The following is a 21,870-nucleotide window of genomic DNA, read 5'->3' on the forward strand; positions in this document are numbered from 1 at the left end:
TTCATGCAAATACTCTCAGAGCACCTCCTCACACTGGTTTCTGTTAAAGGCAGAAGAAGAGTTTAATTTTGTAAGTGAATGATAACATTTGTTTTATTACTGTTGTTATTTTGCAAAAGTCTATCTTTCATTTTTATTTTATGAACTAAAGTGTTGGTCACACCCAGTTTAGTTAGTTTTAAGTTTAGTTTTATAATACCCGTGATTAGTAGTACACTGTACGCATGCGCTGTGCGTTGCTATTGTAATACTGCACACTGCCGCTGGGGGAAGCAGTGCCCCTTCATCGTCCTTCCCGCCCCTCTCAAAGGAAACGTTTCCGTTTCCGGTTCACTCGCTTAACTTCAACACAACAATGGCGACGGATGGAACAGGCAAGCTGGAGTTGTATCCTTTTATTTTAGTGTGCTGTCTGAAAGCGCTCACCATATTCGCCGCATCGACGTTTATATGAAAGGGCTGCGGCTGTTTGTGTGCTTTGTCCTGCGGGCTGTGTGTGTTAGTGTGTCTCACTGAGGGATCTGTCAGTGTTGTTGGTACTACAGGGTTTATGTACTTTTGAAAGGGGCAGAGTTTTTAGGACAAGTACAAGTTCTCAGGTGTGGACACAGTTGTATTTACCTGCAGCGAGTTCATTATACAGTAGTGGTCACCTCTAAAGGCAGAGAACAGTTACTACAGAAGCAGTTAGTGCTAAAACTCACAGAAAGGGTGAATTTATTTCATTTTTGTGTTTAAAAATATAAAATTCATTGTATTTTTAAAATTTATTTTCATCAGAGGTTGACACTGATGAATTTAAGTTAAATTTAAGTTAAAAAAGATTTCTTTCTGAGGCTGCCACCCAGCCTCATTGAGGTCCTTCAGTCTTCCTTGACCCTCATGCAGCTCTCTGGAAGTTCCCTTTCCATCATCCCATGAGGCTACCATTGCTTTGCGGTCCCTGTCTCCGGACCGAGAGCCCCGGAAAGGTGGCATAAGCAAAGTGATTACAGTGTCTGGGAGCACACTCTCCGTGTACGATAATCTGCTCTTCGCTCATTTTCAGCCTGATTCATGCAGAGCATTGAGGCCTGTGGCCTTTTTCACTGACACTTTGTTGCTGTGTTTCAGGAGGTGGAGTGCTGATGAAGCCCGAATCCTTCGGGTGTCGGTGAACTCGTTTCTGGATCATCTGTCACTTGTCATGGAGACCATGGACATGTTTGGTCCACCTGTTGCCATGTGATTCATCACGAGTGATTTGGGACTCTCTTTTTTGATCCTTTCACTGGCCTATGGCGTTTTTGATCCTCGGACCTAACTCAGGTGCTACAAACTGGAACTGTGAAGGTTGATTAAATAAGCTTAAACAACCGTCACCCCAGATAGCTCCACTTCAACCAGGTTTCACTGTGTACAGAGGGGGCAAGCTTTCAGTTAAAGAACCTCTACAGCTGTGCTTTGAAACATATTCACATACAAGTTATTGGATGGGATTTAGAGCAAAGGAATTCTTTTCAAAAATACAAAATGTATGATTTTACAAATATTTAGAAATTGTACCCAATAGAAATAAAATGTAGCCTATGGTAAAGTCTAGTCTTAGAGTGGATTGTTGATATTCTTATGTTGTAGTGTTACATTATATCCACTGAAGATAAGAGCACAACATTGATCATGTTGTTAAAATGTTGTCCTTGGTTCCTGAAACTCACGAGGACTAGTGCACTGCCCACTGGGAAGTGTAACATCTGTTTTTGTAGCTACAATTCTCAGATGTTCCTGAACTGTTCCTCACAGGCAATGATAAATTTACTGTTTTGAAAGTGGACAGCTAGAAGGATACTCTCATTGAACGTGTGTTCATATAAAGCTTTCTCATCCAAACAGCATGAGTGAGTGACAGGAAACCGAGACTAAATTCAATGAATTAAAAAAAGCTGTGTCCAGTGATCTGTCAGGTTTGAGCTCTAGATCATCAGATTGATAGAATTTTGTAAAAATTTGAACTTTTTGGCTCATTTTTTCACAGCTGTTCAAAGGTCCCTTTGGGGTACAGATTTGGTTTTACTGTTTTAAGTTATTTTTAGGCGCTATAAGTTGTGATGGATATATTTTATACTAAAAGGCTTGGAAACGTATTCATGTCAATAAATGTTTCCACAAAGACCAAACAGGCTTTTCTCATTTCACTCATTTGTGCCTCCTCATCTCCTCCCTCCTTCTGAGTGTGACCTGAAAATCAGTCTCAGTACACAGTGGAAGATGGACTGGTACAGACATACATACATACTGTAGCACCTTTGTACAGGGTCGAGCGGGTGGAGACGAGTGTCGGGTGATTTGTGACAGAAAGATAGAAGGATACAAGTAGGTAGTGAGACCTGCTATGATGAACAAAAAGTCAGAAGGCAGAACTGAAGATAGTCAGGTTGTCTCTGGGAGTGACCGGGATGGACAAGATTAGAAATGAGTCGGACGGCTCAGGTTTAACAGTATGGAGACAAAGTTAGAGAGGCTAGGCTGAGGAGGTTTGGATATGTGCAGAGGAGGGATACTGGATATACTGGATAAAGGATGTTGAATATGGAGCTGCCAGGCAGGCAGGAGGAACGGAGGAAGACCTCAGAGGAGGTTCATGGATGTGGTGAAGGAGGACATGCAGAGGGTTGGTGTGACAGAGGAGGATGATCTGTTGTGGCAACTGGAGCAGCTGAAAGAAGAAGCAGAATCATGCAAGACCAGCAGGGGGTGCTACATGACTAGTCCTTAGTCAACATCCCAACCTAATAACAATAAGCACATTTATGTAGCAGCTCCTCAATTAAATTCAGTTTAATTTATATAGCCCCCAATCACAACAAAGAGTTGTGCCTTAAGGCACTTAATATTGTAAGGTAAAGACCCTACAATAATTATGAGTCCTGTCACAGACAAACTGAGGTTTCTGTGTCTAAGATACAGTTTATTAACTGGAGAATATGATTGTAAGGACGATATGTTCTGCTTTTTACACACACACACACACACACACACACACACACACACACACACACACACACACACACACACACACACACACACACACACACACACACACACACACACACACCTGTGACAGCTGAAAGTAGCAGTCACAGAGGCTTTAGGTATTAGGTCAGAGAGAGAAAAGAACTCCAGCTTCATTGTATTCTGCTCTGCTCATACAGATTACAAAAGAGGAGGTTCATAATAAACATGCTCAAAGTTTCAAATTATGAGTTTAGTCTACAGACAAGTTCCTCTGAGCCAAAGGCTAAGGCATTTTTTTCTGCTTGTGGATGTCATACAGTGACAGAGTGCCTACAACAGCAAGTTCTTCAGTGACATCATCACAGACTTCTACCTCAAGTATCTCCTGCTTGTGTTCCTAATATTTACCATACATTTTCTGCACAAATGCTACACACTACCAAAACTTTCCTTTTTGATCAAGCGTAAACTTAGGCCTGGATCATGTGAGGGGTGGGGGTTCCCATGATGCACTGAGTGTTTCTTCTTCACTCTGTTTATACCCCACTCTGCATTTAATTATTACAGTAGTTATTATTAATCTCTGGCTCTCTTCCACAGTGTGTCTTTTGTCCTGCCTCCCTCCCTCACCCCCAGCTGGTCACAGCAGATGACCCCCCCTCCCTGAGCCTGGTTCTGCTGGAGGTTTCTTCCTGTTAAAAGGGAGTTTTTCCTTCACACTGTCGCCAAGTGCTTGTAGGGTCTTTACCCACAATATAAAGCACCTTGAAGGGACTATTTGTTGAATCTGAGATTATTGAATTGAATGACCTGTGAGCACAGGCTGCACAGCTACCTGCAGCTCAAACGTTGCTCTGTCAGAAGAAAGTTGCCGTGTTTCAGCAGAGGATTAACTGAGGCGCTGCACCAAAGGCCCAGGAGTTTAAAAACACTTTACTCTGAATCCTACAAAGTCACAGTCACAGAATTAGTAGTAATGATTTCATTAAACAAAAAGAAATGTGATAAATGTGGTCATAAATTAATCAATGAATAAATAAACAGACTAAATTACAATTAATTCATTAACAGGCAATAAAAACAATTTACATTGACACTTAAGTGTAAGGGAGCCTCATGAATTTATGCATGACTTCATGCATGAAAAAGCATTAATTAAAGCATTATTTAATTCATGTGGACCCTCATGGGTGTAGATGGATTTATGCTCCCTGTAGGTGCCTTAATCAAGAACAGTGCATTAATTAAGGCAATAACAAAGCTATTTCGATCAGTGACTCCTGAGTTATTAATTGACCTTTCTTGACCTCTGCTTGGTCAAGCCTGCAGTTCATGGAACAGGCTAAAAAAACTAAACACTGATGGCAGTGAGTGCATATTCATTTGAATTTAAAATGTTGCAATCAAAAATAATTTTGGAGAGACCGAATCAAAGTGTGGATGTAAATCAGATTGAGCTGCTTTGGCTTGACCTTAAAGAACAGGCCGGCTTTTTTTGGAAAATGATGTGAACAGTAACTAGCATGTATGAGCTGTATGTGTATTTTGTATCTGAGTGTGCATTAATGTTCATTACCGAGGCCCCCTGCAGGAAAAGGAGCAATATATGAGGATGTGTGAGTGCAGAGGCTGACTGGGAGGAAACAAAGCTGCTTCTATTGGCAGCATGCTGTGTTTGTCTTTCACTGTCTAATACGACACAGAAAAGCAGCTAATGTTCACATTTAACCAGCTGGAGCCAGAAAGTGCGAGGCATAGGATTAAATATTTAATAGCAGCATTTTAATTTTATGTCAATCAACTAGTGATCACTGACTTTACTTGAGATATGCCACAGACTGTATAAAAAAGTGGCAGTTGTCTTTTTTGGCTGTGGAGGTGGAGACCATAAAGTGGACATCAGTGAAATCATCATCGCTGAGTTTAGCTATCAAAGCTAAGCTATCTAGATAGTTAATTAGCTTCACATTCACTCAGCGACTAACAGAGGTTCTCCCAGGCACATTCAGCTTATTTTTAACATACTCATCATATTTGCCTAAAAGTTGATGCAGTCATCATTTGTGTTGGGCTGTATGTGCAATACCTGCATATTATACTGCATATCCTGTAAATTTGATTTAAATTCTCCTGATCACCTGTTTAAGGTTATATTCTCACAGCAGCTTCCAATGTGGCTGCTATTTTTAGACCACTCTGCAAATCCCACACTTGCACTGTGTGCACTGTGATTTTCACTGTGGCTATCAGATTTGCAATCATCACATTACATATGCAGGGTCTCTGTCTATAACCAAGCAGATTTCAAATGAAAAGTCCACAGTTTCTCAGCCAGGACAAAGAGTGTGACAGGACATGCATGTTTTTCCCCACCAGGCTGAGATGTGGCGTTCTGTATGTCCTAAGGTGCTGAATGAGAACAGTCAGAGGAAATAATCTGAACTGCGTATTATGAACACAACCAGAGCGACACAGTCTTTATCACCTGCTCTATATGCAGATTTGCCGCTCTGTGACTTTGTCCCCACTCCGAAAATGAAAATCACATTATAGGATCAACATTTTAAGTGACGAGAGACAAATAGAAAGGGGCATAACAGTACTTCTTCTTCTATGATCTAAAAACAGCAGCCAGGAATTCAAGATGACCTTGAACAGGAGGTTGGCCAGATTTAAATAGATAAAGCTTTTGAGTTGTATAGACTCATTCCTAGGAGCCTTTTATCACCTCTCATGCATCTCTTCTGATCTCCTCTTCACTTTGATTAATGTGCTCTTATTACCGTCAGCAAGAGGAACGGTGGCAATGATGTCTGAGGATTTTTGGGCGGTGCATGGAAAAGAAGAAAATTAAGTCCAGAAGAGTGAGATAATGAAGATGCGGTTTAAGAGCCTCCAGTGCACAGACATGTTGTACAATAAAAACCCAAATTCCACATATTTTTAAAAGCTTGGTATAATACAGAGATCCAACATTTATCCCCATCAAAAATGGCATTTTAATGTTTCTGCAGCCTGTTCATATAGTGTGATCACTCTTACTTTGAAAAATACCATATCAGGTATTATGAAAGTGAAATATTCCATTTGGACTTGCAGTAGCAGACACTTTAGTACCACTCAGTAAAACAAATTTATTTAAACCATGACAATGGAGACCACAAAACATATTAAAAGTGCATTTTATCAGGTTTGCTTTTAAACAAGTGACTCACCATCGCTGACATTTAAACATCATCCCACTCACACAAATGACAAGTGCCTGTAAAAGCTGAATGTAACCTGCTATGGTGAAACAACAAAAGCTAAAAGCAAACCTTGGATGTGTCAGTATCAGTGTGAGGGCAAGGACACAGTTTAGTGTTTAAAATGTCAGAGTAGATTCTGCTGCACAAGTGGAGGTACGATGGGTGCTGCAAAGGTTTAACAAATGATGGGGTGTAAGAAGGAACTGCTACACCTGGTGGAGCACCTGTAGAATAAAAACACCTCCGCTGGGGATTGATTACCTGCAGGTTAGACTACAAAGTAAGGAAGCAATCTAAGGTATTTATTTGTAAAAGCCTCAGTAAACATGAAATCAGTGAATGCCAGGAAGGATATGTACACAATAATTAGGTGCTGCACCTTCAATCCTTTCACATTTAAAAAGCCATCACTGACCCAGCTGTCTTAGCTGATTATAGGCCAATCTCCAACCTTCCTCTTCTCTCAAAGATTCTTGAAAGAGTAGTTGTAAAACAGCTAACTGATCATCTGCAGAGGAACGGTTTATTTGAAGAGTTTCAGTCAGGTTTCAGAATTCATCACAGTACAGAAACAGCATTAGTGAAGGTTACAAATGATCTTCTTAGAGCCTCTGACAGTGGACTCATCTCTGTTCTTGTCCTGTTGGACCTCAGTGCAGCTTTGATACTGTTGACCATAACATTTTATTAAAGAGATTAGAGCATACTATAGTTATTAAAGGTGCTGCACTGCAGTGGTTTGAATCATATTTATCTAATACACATGATTTGTTCATGGAGGTAACTGCGTCCTTAGATATGTTTGGGCTGAAATGGGACGAACAGGTGTTAAAACCCATGGCTAACCGAGTCTGATGGAATAATGTTGGACTTTTGATGCAGATCCAAGATAAAGTGGCTGAAAATAACCCAGAACTGAAATAGGCATTTTTGCATTGTATTGTATCAGGAGGTACTGTGTGAGTGCTAAAAAGTAACCATGTTGATGTTGTAACTTCATCAGAGCCGGAGCACTGAATCACACTTTATTGCAATTTCAGAGGAGTATGAGACTGAATATAATGACATCAGCTACCACTAAAGAGAACCCTTATTGGCTTCCCTTCATTGGCTCCCTGTTAAATCTAGAATAGAATTTAAAATCCTTCTCCTCACCTACAAGGTCTTGAATAATTCAATTCAATTCAATTCAATTTTATTTATATAGCGCCAAATCACAACAAACTGTCGCCTCAAGGCGCTTTGTATTATGGGTAAAGACCCTACAATAATACAGAGAAAACCCAACAGTCAAAACGACCCCCTATGAGCAGCACTTGGCGACAGTGGAAAGGAAAAACTCCCTTTTAACAGGGATAATGGAATAATCAGGCTCCATCTTATCTCAAAGACCTCATAGTACCATATCACCCCAACAGAGCACTTCGCTCTCAGACTGCTGGCTTACTTGTGGTTCCTAGGATACTTAAGAGTAGAATGGGAGGCAGAGCCTTCAGCTTTCAGGCCCCTCTTCTGTGGAACCAGCTCCCAGCTTGGATTCAGGAGACAGACACCCTCTCTATTTTTAAGATTAGGCTTAAAACTTTCCATTTTGATAAAGCTTATAGTTAGGGCTGGATCAGGTGACCGTGAACCATCCCTTAGTTATGCTGCTATAGGCCTGCTCTGGTCAGGGGTTCCCATGATGCACTTTCTTCACTCACCTCTTTTTCCACTCTGTTTATACCCCAATCTGCATTTAATTAGTTATTAATCTCTGTCTCTCTCCCCTCTCAGCAGATGACCCCCCCTCCCTGAGCCTGGTTCTGCTGGAGGTTTCTTCCTGTTAAAAGGGAGTTTTTCCTTCACCTGTCACCAAGTGCTGCTCACAGGGGATTATATTTTATTGTTGGGGTTTTCAACAGAAAGCACCTTGAGGCAGCTGTTTGTTATTATTTGGTGCTACATAAATAAAATTTTATTGACTTTCACATTTATGGCTACACTGATAGCACCAAAATTAATATATCATACTAACCTCATGGCAAGAAGGTTCTGAGTTTGAACAGCTAGCGACTTGTTCTCCCTGTGATTGTGTGGGCTTTTTCTGTAGCCTATCACTTGCTGCTGTGATAGGCTACAGCCTCCCTGCAATCATGAACTGGATGTGATGAAGAAGGTTGATGGGTGGATGGCATATAGTTGTGTATAAAAGAGTTAAAAAAAAAAAAGTAAAAAATTGACAGCAGTGTTACCATTTTTTTCTTTGATTTTCTTACTGTACACTATTTTCTTCAGCCTATCCAAATCAGGGTCACAGGGGGCACCTATCCCTGCTGCCATAGGGCAGAGGCAGGGTACAGCCTGGACAGGTCGCCAGCCTGTTGCAGGGATAACACACAGAGACACACAACAATGGGCTATTGCTTGGGATACCAGAGTACAGCCTACAAATGCTACTTGCTAGCTGAGGGATACTAGTGTGCAGTGACTGTAAAACACAGCATAATAGTTGTTGCCAGACTATCAGAAGCTGCATCACCTCTGGCCTCTCAGTGCTATTTATGCTACGAAATGTGCAGCACACATCAGTGAATGTCAGTAAACAGATAACAGGTATTTATGTTCTGAATTCTTAGAAAAATGAATTTAAATTTCAGTGTGATTTTAATTACACATTGAATACAACACATACATTTTTTATCATATAACATGAACCAGTCAAAGTGATGGTTTACAGTTAAGAGCCAATAGAAAACCTTATATTCACACTGCTATACACTTGTAGGTAAAACTGATTCTGCATAAAACTTCATATGAGAGACTTTTTACATTAAGTCTGTATTCCTCGGCCGTCTTCTCAGCAGAGAACAATTTATTAAAATCAGTCTGTTTCCATTCATAATCCTGGTTTTCCACATTTTAACTGGTTTCTCTGTGTGGCCTTAAAAGTCGTCATCATCACATATGTCCAGATACACATCGAAGGCCTCTCGATTGCAGTTTCCATCAGGGGTGAACACGTACTTATGGAAGGTCCCATCCACACATATGGCTGCAGGAGACAAAGCAAAACTACAATGACCTCATTCCTTTTTTTTAAAGGCACAGACTGTAGCACTGTAGCTTTTTGTTATATTTTAATAATAATAAAAAAATACTTCATATCTCTCAAGTGAAGCACGTCATCTGTTGCTTTTCCTGCTCTTACATTTCTGCCACTTTAATGTTGCAGATGGTTGGCTGGACAAAATGACACATCTGGAGCCCGTCCCAGAGAACAAGGCTGAGGAAAGCTCTGATATAACAAACACTTTATTCAGTTTGAATGAAAGCTCACTTACACTGCGAGTGTAATATTTTCACTATTATATTTTGACTGTTTTCAGAAAGGTTACTGTGGGAGTTGTGTTCTGGATTATGTTTGTGTTACATGACACATGTATCATCATACTGGCACAGCCAGCAGAAATAAACTCAAGAATCAGCCTTTTAAAAATGATTTGCTGCATCATCACGTTCTGTGCAGTGTTTCCATTAATGAACAGGGAAACATAACAGGACTGAACCAGCATGTCGACTGTTCATGTGGATGACAGAAAATTTTTAAATTCTTGCCTCGTACTTTAAAATGTAAATATTCAGGTCTACCTGTATTTATTTATTTATTTTTTTTTGCCTATGAACCTGGGGGGGGGGGGAAATGGGGAGATTTTAGGGCCAATCACAATGATGTGAACGCTGAATAGTTTTCACTCCTGTCTTGAAGATGAGCAGACAGAACAAAACAACCAGGACGGAGGGTTGATGAGGGTCTGTGGCTTAAAGTCAGTGGGTGAGAGTAGCTCAGTGTAAATTAGCGGTTTGTCTGTGATAATTCTTTATCAGCAGTTTTAGCTAGAGTCAGACGAGCATCACTAGCTGAGCCGCGGTTGAAGGAAGAACCTTGCTCTGTAGATCGATGGAGTTACTGAGCCGAGGAACAAATTTTATGTTTACAGCTGAGAGCCTGAAAGTGAGGGAGGCATTTCCTGACTATGTAAATGCTACTTGCCTGGCCTTGAGTGGATCTGTGAGTCACACTATATGAGAACTAAAGGTGTGAAGTCTAAGTGACAGAAACATGGCCAAAATAGAGTAACTACACAAGAATCCAAGTGCTCTTAAAGTGACAAAATGTGTTTTTATATTGCAAAGTTATAAATCTCATCAAACTATCATCTGCCCCAAAACCTTTCAGAGTAAGCAGGGTTCACCCGATGATCTGGCTTTAATCCAATGAGAATATAGAAATAAATGGGGGATCTGCATATTCAGCTGGGTTGGCTGTTTCTCTGTCAGGATGATTCAAACCTGTGGTTTGAGTCACTACTTTATCCAAGACTTATAAACACAAGCATTTGTTTTAGGAGGTGAAGCACAGATTTCACCCTGAAGTGAGGAAGTCTTATCCTGAAATGAACATCCTCTACCAAACAGTTCAGGCTGAATACACATATCTTTACACCCCATTATGAAATATGCTCGTGTCCTGGCCTGCCAGATAACAATAGTTTTCCATTATGAGATAAGGTCCTTCATCAGCAGGGTGGTCCAGGAACAGCTGAACTTGGTCTCTGCTGCAAGTGAATCAGATTAGCGAAGCTGGATTCAATCATCTAAGATGATGATGTGCTGCTGTGCTTACTGACTAGGGACTCCACAACTATGTGAATGGAAGAATGATGAATGGGAGGATGTAAAGCATATAAACTTACAAATGTGTCCATTTTATTGAACTGTAGAAACTCTTAAGATTCTGAACCACTGCTGATGTGTTCATCAGAGTGTGAATGTTGAATAGAAAGAACTTAGATGTAGAAGAAAACTGTATGAATGTGTGTGTGTGAAGGAGGCATGTTGTATAAAGCACTCTGAGCACACATGCAGAGTAGAAAAGCACTAAATAAGAACCAGTCCATTTTTTAACCTGCTTGAGAGCCCATACAGGTTGGTTTATTCCACGAAGGATCTCCCTTCCTGGAAAGTCGTAGTTATCCTAGTTTTTGTTTGTTCACTTTTCCTCAAATACTGACTTAGTGAAAATTGTTACTTTGTGGCTCTCCCTCCTTTGTTATGCAGTGAATGAGCCAGCCATAACATGCTAGGTTTGAATTTCAGTGACAACTATTTCAGCGCAGCGTTTTGTATATGACAAAAGGAAACATTTAGATTTAGACTTTTCCCCTCACCGATGACTGAGTTGACATTCTTGGAAGTATTCTTTCCAAAAGCACAGATACAGGCGCACTCAGCAGGCACAGTGAAGCTGGCCAGTGACCACTGGCTGTCCACGTACTGACCAATCACAGGACCCACCTTCCCGACACGTGCCAGCCTGTGGGAGGAAGAGGAGCAGTGGCATTCAGGACTGTATGGGGGGTATGAACGGGACATAATTAGCAGAAGGTGTTCTTACGCAGAGCGACGGTTGAGTTTGGTGTCTTTGAGTGCAAAGATGTGAACTGTGCCTTTGTCACTGGAGGCACACAAGAAGGACGAGTCGTGGCTGAAGTTGATGCTGAAAGAATGAAAAACAAGAAGTATCGTTTTAAAAATCATGTAGCTGTTAAATTAAAACCCATCATCTCATATTTCATGACTTTTCCTAAAATAGGTTTATTCATCATACAGAATAAATTTTTTGGGTGTGTTGAATACAAAGAAAAAGAAACTATGACCACTTGTGCTTAGAGCTGCTGAGAACATCACTTTGACCCCATAGAAATGAATGTGAAACAACAGTCATGGTATTGCCTAGCAGCTTGTATTATAACATGAGCCAGAGCTAGCTGGATGCAACTGATAATTAAATATAAAGAGGACTGCAGTTAGATAAAAGACAAATCGCTGAATGGGGGAGTGTGTGACGGAGCGCGCGGAGAACCGGGCAGGTTGCAGGCTGTGCAGAGCAGTCGTATTTTGGATCACCCGTGCACTACCCGTTTACTACTTGAGTGTGTACCAGTAAAGAGTGGCAGGGTCCGTTCCTCTGCGCAGCTCCACCAGTTTGTCCCTGGTTGTCGTGTCGAACAGGCGAATGAGAGTTCCTTTGCGAGAGGCTGAAGCGGCCACGCTGCCGGGCTGGTTGAGCGCCACGCAGGCAATCTCGCTCTGATGGGCATTGATGGTAAAAGGGGCAGATGATGTGCCAGGTTTGGTGTTGGACAGGTCCTGAAAAATAAAACAAAAACACATTAGACTCCAGCTTTTACTACCTGAACATTTTATTCAGAAGAAACGGTTTCTGTGCAACTTACAACCAGCTGCAGGCTGCCACATTTATGACCCGGGAAGACCAGTAGCTGTTTTTCCAAACTGGGACACAAATCGCACAGACCTGGAAAAAAAAGACTTCAATGTATTTAAAATGCCAGGCAGGATGCTGCAATGGAAAAAAGAGCTCTACACAAGCAGTGACCTTTGGGGTTATCTCTGGTGTCAAACTCAAAAAGCTTGACAGGGTTGTCTGGAAAACTGTACACATAGATCCTGTTCTTCAACACAATGATGATCCTACAGGGAACAAAGACAGTAACTATCATTTTGACAGTTCAATGACATATACAGTCTGAGTGTGAGGTGATGACAAACTCACTTGTCGTGTCTCATGCGGACAGCAAGAACAGGTTTGGTGAAGGTGAATTCCAGCGCCAGCTTGTCTTTAGGGTCTCGTGACTCTTGAGCGTCGTCCCAGACCAACACTGAAACAAAGGGGCTGTTTTCAGTCAGTGGCCAAGCAGACAGAAAATGACAGCAAAGAGATGCTAAACAGGGCTGGGTGATTTGCTACGCAGTCCAATCGTCCCCCTTTGGCATTACTGTCGGGTGGGAGAGGAGGTTATCCACCGTCCATAAAGCACAAACAAGCAAAGAAAGGAGGGAGTTTATTTCTCACTTTCAGCATGAAGAAACAGTCACATATTGATGCTGACTGATTTAGACAGTTATAATTTTACATAAGGGGATGGATAACTGGTATTAACTCAGAACACTTGCTGTCACTTTACTTATTTATCATAGACCTATAGTTCTGTTATATGGCCCCGCTGCCCCCATGTCAAATACCTCACCCTTGTCTCCGGCGCTTTCCGTTTGCCCCTGCCTCACACAGTGGAGTTTTGTACGCCAAAAACGCCCTTTGCAAAAAAACAGTTAAGGAGGCAAAAGAAATGAGTGTCTCTGCAAATGCAGTATTCAGTGTTACACTTACTATCTGAGTGCACAGAAACTTGACTACGTCTTGGGTGGAGCACCCACAATTTCATTTTGCTATACACAGTGACAATAAAGGACTATTCTATTCCATTTCTGTAGTAGGCGGCACTTATAGGAATCATTTTCTGTGGAAGAAAAGTCACAGGCTCCATGAAGCGACACTTTTAGATTGGTCAGATGCTGCTAACACCACCCATTTCATGTGAACACGCAGGGGGAACCCAGGGACTGTTGTGGAGGGCTGCACCAATAAACTGAACTCAATTCTGCTTCATTGATTTTTATCTGTTTATAAATTGCTACTGCTAAGAGCAGATGTTACAATTAGGTAACGAAAGTCAGAAATAGGCACAGTAAAAACTGCAATTTAAAAAAAAAAAAGATTCAAGACTTTTTGCCCATATTTGAGAGTTCAGCAGTGCAGCGTAAACAGGAAAGCTGGGAGAGAGACCGGGGGAAGGTACACCGCAAAGGGCCAGACTCAAACCCATGCTGCTGCATTTCAGCTGCAAGGCATACGTGCATCTGCTCAACCACTGAGATAGAACGGCAACATTTTCATTACTACTCAACATTTCCAAAAACAACTGTCAACAAAATGCACAGCACTTTTTTCTTCAGTGAGAGAACTCTGGCCTGTTTTGGACTTGAACATTTCAGTCAGGTTCAACATCAGTGATGGAAATGTAAAGGACAGGCAGATCAGCAGCAAATGCAAGAACGGTCTTCTATTCTGCATCTGAGGGCCTTGAAATGTACTAAACATAAACTCAGGAATTTCTGCTATGAGGTCCATACTCTTTTTACTTCTTATTGTAACGCAGACACCCCCTATGAGCAAGCACATGACAGTGGGAAGGAAAAACTCCCTTTTAACAGGAAGAAACCTCCAGCAGATCCAGGCTCAGGGAGGGGGGGTCATCTGCTGTGAGGGGAGAGAGACAGGACAAAAGACACACTGTGGAAGAGAGACAGAGATTAATAATAAATAATGATTGAATACAGAGTGGGGTATAAACAGAGTGAAAAGAGGTGACTGAAAAGAAACACTCAGTGCATCATGGGAACCCCCCAGAAGGCCTATTGGCGCCTAACTAAGGGAGGGTTCAGGGTCACCTGATCCAGCCCTAACTATAAGCTTTATCATAAAGGAAAGTTTTAAGCCTAATCTTAAAAATAGAGAGGGTGTCTGTCTCCTGAATCCAAGCTGGGAGCTGGTTCCACAGAAGAGGCGCCTGAAAGCTGAAGGCTCTGCCTCCCATTCTACTCTTAAGTATCCTAGGAACCACAAGTAAGCCAGCAGTCTGAGAGTGAAGTGCTCTGTTGGGGTGATATGGCACTATGAGGTCTTTGAGATAAGATGGGGCCTGACTATTCAAGACCGTGTAGGTGAGGAGAAAGATTTTAAATTCTATTCTAGATTTAACAGGGAGCCAACGAAGAGAAGCCAATAAGGGTTCTCTTTAGTGGTAGCTGATGTCATTATATTCAGTCTCATACTCCTCTGAAATTGCAACAAAGTGTCTGTGATTCAGTGCTCCGGCTCTGATGAAGTTACAACATCAACATGGTTACTTTTTAGCACTCACACAGTACCTCCTGATACAATACAATGCAAAAATGCCTATTTCAGTTCTGGGTTATTTTCAGCCACTTTATCTTGGATCTGCATCAAAAGTCCAACATTATTCCATCAGACTCGGTTAGCCATGGGTTTTAACACCTGTTCGTCCCATTTCAGCCCAAACTTATCTAAGGACGCAGTTACCTCCATGAACAAATCACTCCCTGTCAGTCCCTTTCATTGACGAACTGCTGCCAAATCCTCCAAAATCAATTCAATTCAATTTGTATCTCTATCTCTCTATCTCTCTATCTCTCTATCTATCTATCTATCTATCTATATCTATCTATCTATCTATCTATCTATCTATCTCTCTCTCTCTCTCTCTCTCTCTCTCTCTCTCTCTCTCTCTCTCTCTCTCTCTCTCTCTCTCTCTCTCTCTCTCTCTCTCTCTCTCTCTCTCTCTCTCTCTCTCTCTCTCTCTCTCTCTCTCTCTCTCTCTATATATATATATATATATATATATATATATTAGGGGTGGGACTCGATTAAAAAAATTAATCGAATTAATTACAAGCTCGAAATTAATCGCATTTTAATCGCATTTCAATATTTAACATGATAAATATTAATTTAAGTTTGGTTGATGAATAAATCAATATACATAAGCTTAAACTTCAAAATTTTGTTTATTTTCCCACCAGTCTGCTACACAGACCAACGAAGGGAGGAAGTGCTCCTGTGATAAGCAAACTCCTGAAATTAAAGTTCAGCATCATAACTGGATAGTTTTATTCTACATTAATGTCTCACTTGTTATAGTTGGAAATTAATCATTCACTCAGCTGTATTCCTTGATGTTGTTATGCTTGTTTTAACAGCTTATTTTGAATTAAAGACTTAAAATTAAACCACAAAAAGGAGAAAAAGTTCGTTCTCCGTTTAACCAGCTGTTTTTACACAGCTGTGCTTCGCACTCACGGTTGCTAGGCGACATGAGCTACACAGAGGTGACGGCAGCTGATATGAAGGCTAGCTGCTCACTTCCGGCCTTTGTGGTGTTCGTGGGCTGCGAAAGACGTGGGCCGGGACCTTCGCAGGATGCGGCCCCTAATTTGGACATTGTGCGTCGATATAATCTGTATGCCGGGAACTCGCGCACTGAGAAACGTTCCACGGTTCAAAGTGCGATTAAAATGCGTTAAAATTTTTAACGCGTTAATTTCCCCGTAATTAATTAATCGAAATTAACGCTTTAAAGTCCCACCCCTAATATATATATATATATATATATATATATATATATGGCACAAAATCATAAAGTGTTGCCTCAAGGCGCTTTATTTTGTAAGGTAAAGACCCTACAAAGATGAGTAACTGGGCTGAACATCACAGCTCTCGCCCAGAGCCAAGGAGAAAATGTCAAAATGGCCTCACTCCATCTTGTTAGCGTTTGCCTGAAGAGGACCAAATTGTCAAATGCTTCTTTATTCTCTCGGCATATAAACGCTCCTTGTTGAATTCCCCATCAGAGGATGGTTTTTGTTGGAAATCACAAAGCTGGTCTTCACTGCTCCATCCCTGAATGTGTAAAACTTGGGAAAACATCCTTGTTACTTTTGCAGCTTTGCTAACAAAGGTTCAGATGTCCATTCCTGCTCTACATCAGTCAAGTTCTTGTATTTCTCTGTATTTCTTGTACTTGTGATTCAAACTGTAATCCTTAAGCACAACAATCTGCTCTCCACAAACCGAGCACGCGCCTTTACCTCTGACTTTGGCAAATAAATACTTAGAGGTCCTTGGTTTACATCAGCCTTTTTTTAACGTGAGCTCACATATTTTGGGCTAGTAAACATCTCTCATAAATGTCTGCTCCAATGCATATATGTTGTGTGTCATTTTATTTTTTCCATACATGTGTAAGAAAAAAAAAATAGCAATCACATTCAAAATGAAAGCAACAAAGTTGTATTGTGATTTCCCACAAAATAATAATAATAAAAAAAAAAAACAGTAAGTCATTCTCTGATGGGGAGTTTATTGAAGTGTGGCCGAGATGGGACAAGCTGCATGATGCATACTTATTTATGTTTGAATCCTAATGTCCTATTGACCTCACACAGGCTGGCTCGGACCAATCAAAGGGCTGGATGCAGCCTGGGAGCCGTACAATACCCATGTCTGATTTAAACCAACTCACCAGATATTTCAGAGAATTTAGGATTGACTCCACCTCCAACTATGGCTAGCAGGTTGGATCGATGCAGCATGGAGCACAGGGCCACACTGCCGACCTGCTCATGGTCTGCAAATCACAAACACATATGTAAGTCCATTTTAGGGGAAGATGCATGAGAACGTGTTTTCCTTGTATTCTTGTTCTAAAAGTCATAGTTCTGGCTGCTATTTCAGCTACTGGCTGTGATCAGGCCACTGGAGGTACAATAAACAGCAATGATCAAATTCTTGTCCAACTCACTGAAGCAACTATCATTATAAATTTGTCAAAAAAACTCAGCTCAGATCTAGGAACCATGAAGATCACAGACTTTAGAGGCTGCTACTAAATGAAGTGTTTTACTGAAACACCTAAAATATTAGTAAAATGTGGGGAAATAAATATGTAATGACTAATGTAATGATTGTATACACATATTGACTGAAATATTTCTGCCTGAGAATGTTTAATATATAAACATATATAAACTCATAACATGTCTGAAAATATTCATAAAACCTTTGAAAACGGTTAATAAAAATACTAATAATATATCTAGAAAGTCTGAATTTAAATCTCTGAAATATCTGCCAGGCACTGCTGAAATCTTCCCAGGAAAAATGCACGCTGTCCAAATGCTGCAAACACCCTGTTTGAAAGAGGACTCACCGAGGTGGCCCTTCTCCATCAGCGGCTCCACATTGTAAATCCGGACCCCAGTTTCCATAGCACAGCAGAAACAGCCTGGTGACGATAAGAGTGAAGACGGGAAGACAAAAGATTCAAACCTATGATTCACTCTTATTCAGCTTTAGTGAATCCAACATGTTAGCTGCCTGAAGCCATTTAGAATTCAAAAATAAACCTCCCATGGGACCACATCCAGAAGGTGGGGACATTAGGTATTTTTCTATTGTGCTGCCTCTACAGTTCCAGCTCTACATCATAACAGTAACACTGACAGTAGCAGACTTGGTGCCCGTGCACTCAGTAAATCTTCACTACTTATGATAATTAGCATAAAAATGAGCAATCTATTTGCTTTGCAAAACAAAAGACAAGCCAAATCCAGCACTGACAAAATGTTGATAATGTTCCATAAATATTTATCAGCCCAAAAATTTGTGTGTGTCATAAAACTATCAAGAAGATGCAGGAAGTATGCACAGTGCATACAGGATTATGGCCCACTGTCTGGAAGAGCCATGCTGCAGGTTTCCTTTTGGGGCCCCACAGTGGATCATCTGCCTCCATCTCACCCTATCTCAGCATCCTACTCTGTCACACAACCCTCTGCATGTCATCCTTCACTTCCAGGAATCTTCTCTGAGGTCTTCCTGTTTTCCTTCTGCCTGGCAGGTTGTTGGAGCCAACATACAGGGAGCAGTTTAATGTACGATAGCACGTTAGCACATCGAATGGTAACAAAGAGAAGGAAGGCAGACAGAACTGAGGGGACTGCACTACCAGAAGGCAACACTGTAGACACTGACAACAAGTACCAAGGTCGACAGAGGCTGGGGTCTGGGAACCATGAAGAGGCTGCTAGGAAAGCTGCAACTGCCAAGTACCTGCAGAGAGTAAGGCAAGTCCTGAGGAGTCAGCCGAATGGGAAGAACATGAACCAGGCAAACAGCACCTACACCCTGCCGGTCATCCCTGCTGGGATAATATGTTGGCCAAAGGAGGAGACAGAAGCCACTGACATCAAGACATGAAAGCTTCTTACCATGCATGGAGGGCTTCACCCCAAATCCAGCACCTGAGACTGTACGCTAAACGTAAGGAAGCAGGCCGAGGACTAGTGAGTGTCAGAACCACTATCCTGGATGAAACAATGAAGATCCATGAATACATCAGGAAGATGGCAACAAATGATCATGTGCTTAGTGAGTACCTCAGGCAGCAGAAACCTGAGAAAGAAGAGCATGAAGAAGAGGAACCATCGTGGAGGCCTCTGCACGGCATGTACCACCAGCAGATAGAAGAAGTCCCACCAATGGCTGGACAAAGCTGGACTAATAGACAGTACCGAGGCACTAACATAGTATACAGAAACATCTGTGCACAGTATGGCCTGGAAGTGCCGAGGTCAAAAAGGAATATACCTCCAAGGGCGGTCGAGAACAACAGATCCTGTGGGACTTCCAGATACAGATGGACAAACTGGTGTTTGCTAACCAACCAGAGATCGTAGTGGTGGACAAACAGAGGACAAAAGCCGTAGTGATAGATGTAGGAATACCAAGTGATGGGAACATCAGGAAGAAGGAACAAGGGAAGCTGGATAAGGGCTCAGAGAAGAGCTAGAAAGGATGTGGAAGGTGACGTTAATAGTGGTCCCCGTGGGAATAGGAACACTCGGGGCAGTGACCCCCAAACTGGGAGAATGGCTCCAGCAGATTCCTGGAACAACATCAGAGATCTCTGTCCAGGAAGTCCTAGTGAGAGGACTTCTTCTTAAGGTACTGTGCAGGACTCTAAAGCTCCCAGGCCTCTGGTAGAGGACACGAACATGAAGGACAAACAAAGACCACTGGCAGGGAGGATGGGGAACATATCAGGGGTCTAGCTAGTGGTTGATCACCCCACGCTGTGCCGGGGTGAGAACTTTAGCTGTTAGCTATTGTAACAATAGCTAACTAATGGATAGTTCATACTAACTCTGTATGTGTATAAACATATAGCTTAACTATAACTTTAGGCTAATTGCACAGTATATTAGTCAACTTAATGGTTGCAGCTTGTGCCTTAAAAACTCCCTGATGCTTTAATCCCATGGAGTCAATTGAGTCAATTTATACCAGGAATAATTCAACAGCAATAGTGTAGTAATGATAAAGGTTTCATGCACTGTGGGTTAGATTGTTTCCCATTTGAGGAAAATTGTTTCTATTATGTGCGACTTAAACTAATTATTTACACTTTTGTGATGTGTAAGCATTTAAATTCATTTAATTCAAATCCTCCTAACATCAAGTCGATCTAACCCAAAACTTTCAAAGACAGGGATTTTGTATATAAACATAAAACACACAAAAACCCTCAGATGCATTATTTCTGAAAGCGTGCTTTTATGTTGAAAAGTTCAGAACACAAAGCCATCTCCCCTGAAGGCTTTTGTTTGTGTAGCCAGAGGACTTCTTACCACCGTTACCACCTTTCTGTTGTATTATCTGAACTATTGTTACCTTGTTCTTTTGGCTGTGCATGTTTGCCCTTTAGTATTAATCCGAATAAAAAGTTTCAACCCTTATTTACCTCTCTGTCTATAAATCCGCCATATTTCTCCTCAATAGCTCCAGTTAGTTTAGGGCCTATAATAACTTGCAAAAACTGAATAAATGAGGCCTGAACAAAGGCAGCTTACTCTGATCCTGGTTGAACTGCAGGCTGTTTACTCCTCTCTGCTGGGCCATGGCTCTCCAACCTCCGTTAACGAGCTGTTACCGGCAAACTACAGCTGCAGCGGGAACCGGAGGGCAGTCTGAGGAGACAAAAGAACAGGACGGCTGTTCAGGCCGCAGTCTTCATTTTCCTCTGGACGCTTTAAGCACAACACAACGAGATACTTCAGGCTCAGCTCGGGTCCTGGTTATCTCTCCGCGGGCACAGATATGTAAAGTCTCACCACGAAGACGCAGAGCAGGGGAGATACGAACGACTTTAAGCGCCGAAAAAACGCCGATAGAGAACAACGGAGAGGTTGCGACACAGGTTTGTTTTTGTTTTCTCGAGTAAAGACGTCACTGACACGTGCTTCCGGTTTAGTTCCGCTTCCTGTTTCGTTTAAAAAGAAGTAAACGTAAATACTTGAATTTTTAAGCAGATGCATTACATCGATACATTAATAATAATAATAATAATAATAATAATAATAATAATAATAATAATAATAAAAACACAGTCATATCAAGTTCTGAAAATAGTGAACAATGGCTTGTGAATGGAATCCATACGAACAAATAAAGTGAAGCTCAAAATTCCCAAAATTAGCCAACCAGCTCATTTTCATGAGCATGAGAATTAGCACCTCTAAGTCTGAGGCCATGGTCTTCAGCCAGAAAAGGGTGGAGTGCCCACTCTGGCTCAGGGACCAGTTGCTGCCCCAGGTGGAGGAGATAGGGTGGCTGAGGAGTGCAGCCATTCAAGAGGGGCTCAAAGTAGAGCCGCTGCTCCTCCACATCAAAAGGTGCAGCTGAGGTGGTTCAGGCATCTGTCTAGGATGCCTCCTGGGCACCTCTTGGGTGAGGTGTTCTGGGCATGTCCTACCGGTAGGAGGCCCCAGGGAAGACCCAGGACACGCTGGAGAGATTATATCTCTCGGCTGGCATTGGGAACGCCTTGGGGTCCTTCTGGATAAGCTGGAGGAGGTGGCTGGGAAGAGGGAGGTCTGGGCTTTCTGCTCGGTCTGCTGCCCCCGCAACCTGGCCCCCGATAAGTGGAAGAGAATGGATGGATGGATGGATGGCTCATTTTCATGACGTCCTTTGAACTCAGAGGTTTCTGTGTGGAGTGAGCTGGCTGTGACACAGCTCCCAGCTCTCCTGTACAACCAGAGCAGAACTAAGAACCATTCCAGTTCTTGCTCCCATTGTATGGAAATT

At 41.8% G+C, this 21,870-nt stretch overlaps 2 protein-coding genes across 4 annotated transcripts; one reads left to right on the plus strand and one right to left on the minus strand.

Annotated features, from left to right (window-relative positions):
* The first annotated feature begins 302 nt into the window (after window positions 1-302).
* Window positions 303-2,118, plus strand: lage3 (L antigen family member 3). Its single transcript, XM_030724019.1, has 3 exons — window positions 303-387; window positions 889-1,017; window positions 1,114-2,118. Exons 1-3 carry the CDS (start codon window positions 356-358, stop codon window positions 1,226-1,228), a joined length of 276 nt encoding a protein of 91 aa, XP_030579879.1. The 5' UTR covers window positions 303-355; the 3' UTR covers window positions 1,229-2,118.
* A 6,751-nt stretch (window positions 2,119-8,869) lies between these two features.
* wdr45 (WD repeat domain 45) lies at window positions 8,870-21,022 on the minus strand. Of its 3 annotated transcripts, XM_030724061.1 has the most exons (12): window positions 20,895-21,022; window positions 20,634-20,750; window positions 17,933-18,007; window positions 17,246-17,350; window positions 13,334-13,399; window positions 12,859-12,964; window positions 12,682-12,776; window positions 12,521-12,600; window positions 12,226-12,434; window positions 11,680-11,781; window positions 11,453-11,598; window positions 8,870-9,276 (listed from the first exon to the last, which is right to left on the minus strand). In XM_030724061.1, the coding sequence occupies exons 2-12, from the start codon at window positions 20,680-20,682 to the stop codon at window positions 9,167-9,169; spliced, it is 1,143 nt and encodes a 380-aa protein (XP_030579921.1). In that variant the 5' UTR covers window positions 20,683-20,750; window positions 20,895-21,022; the 3' UTR covers window positions 8,870-9,166. The 3 variants fall into 3 exon arrangements, with proteins under 3 accessions (XP_030579921.1, XP_030579920.1, XP_030579922.1); XM_030724060.1 differs by having other exon boundaries at window positions 20,634-21,005; XM_030724062.1 differs by lacking the exon at window positions 13,334-13,399 and having other exon boundaries at window positions 20,634-21,005.
* Between the last annotated feature and the right edge of the window lie 848 nt (window positions 21,023-21,870).

This window comes from Archocentrus centrarchus, unplaced genomic scaffold (assembly GCF_007364275.1).
Source record: "Archocentrus centrarchus isolate MPI-CPG fArcCen1 unplaced genomic scaffold, fArcCen1 scaffold_30_ctg1, whole genome shotgun sequence".
Lineage (NCBI taxonomy): Eukaryota > Metazoa > Chordata > Actinopteri > Cichliformes > Cichlidae > Archocentrus > Archocentrus centrarchus.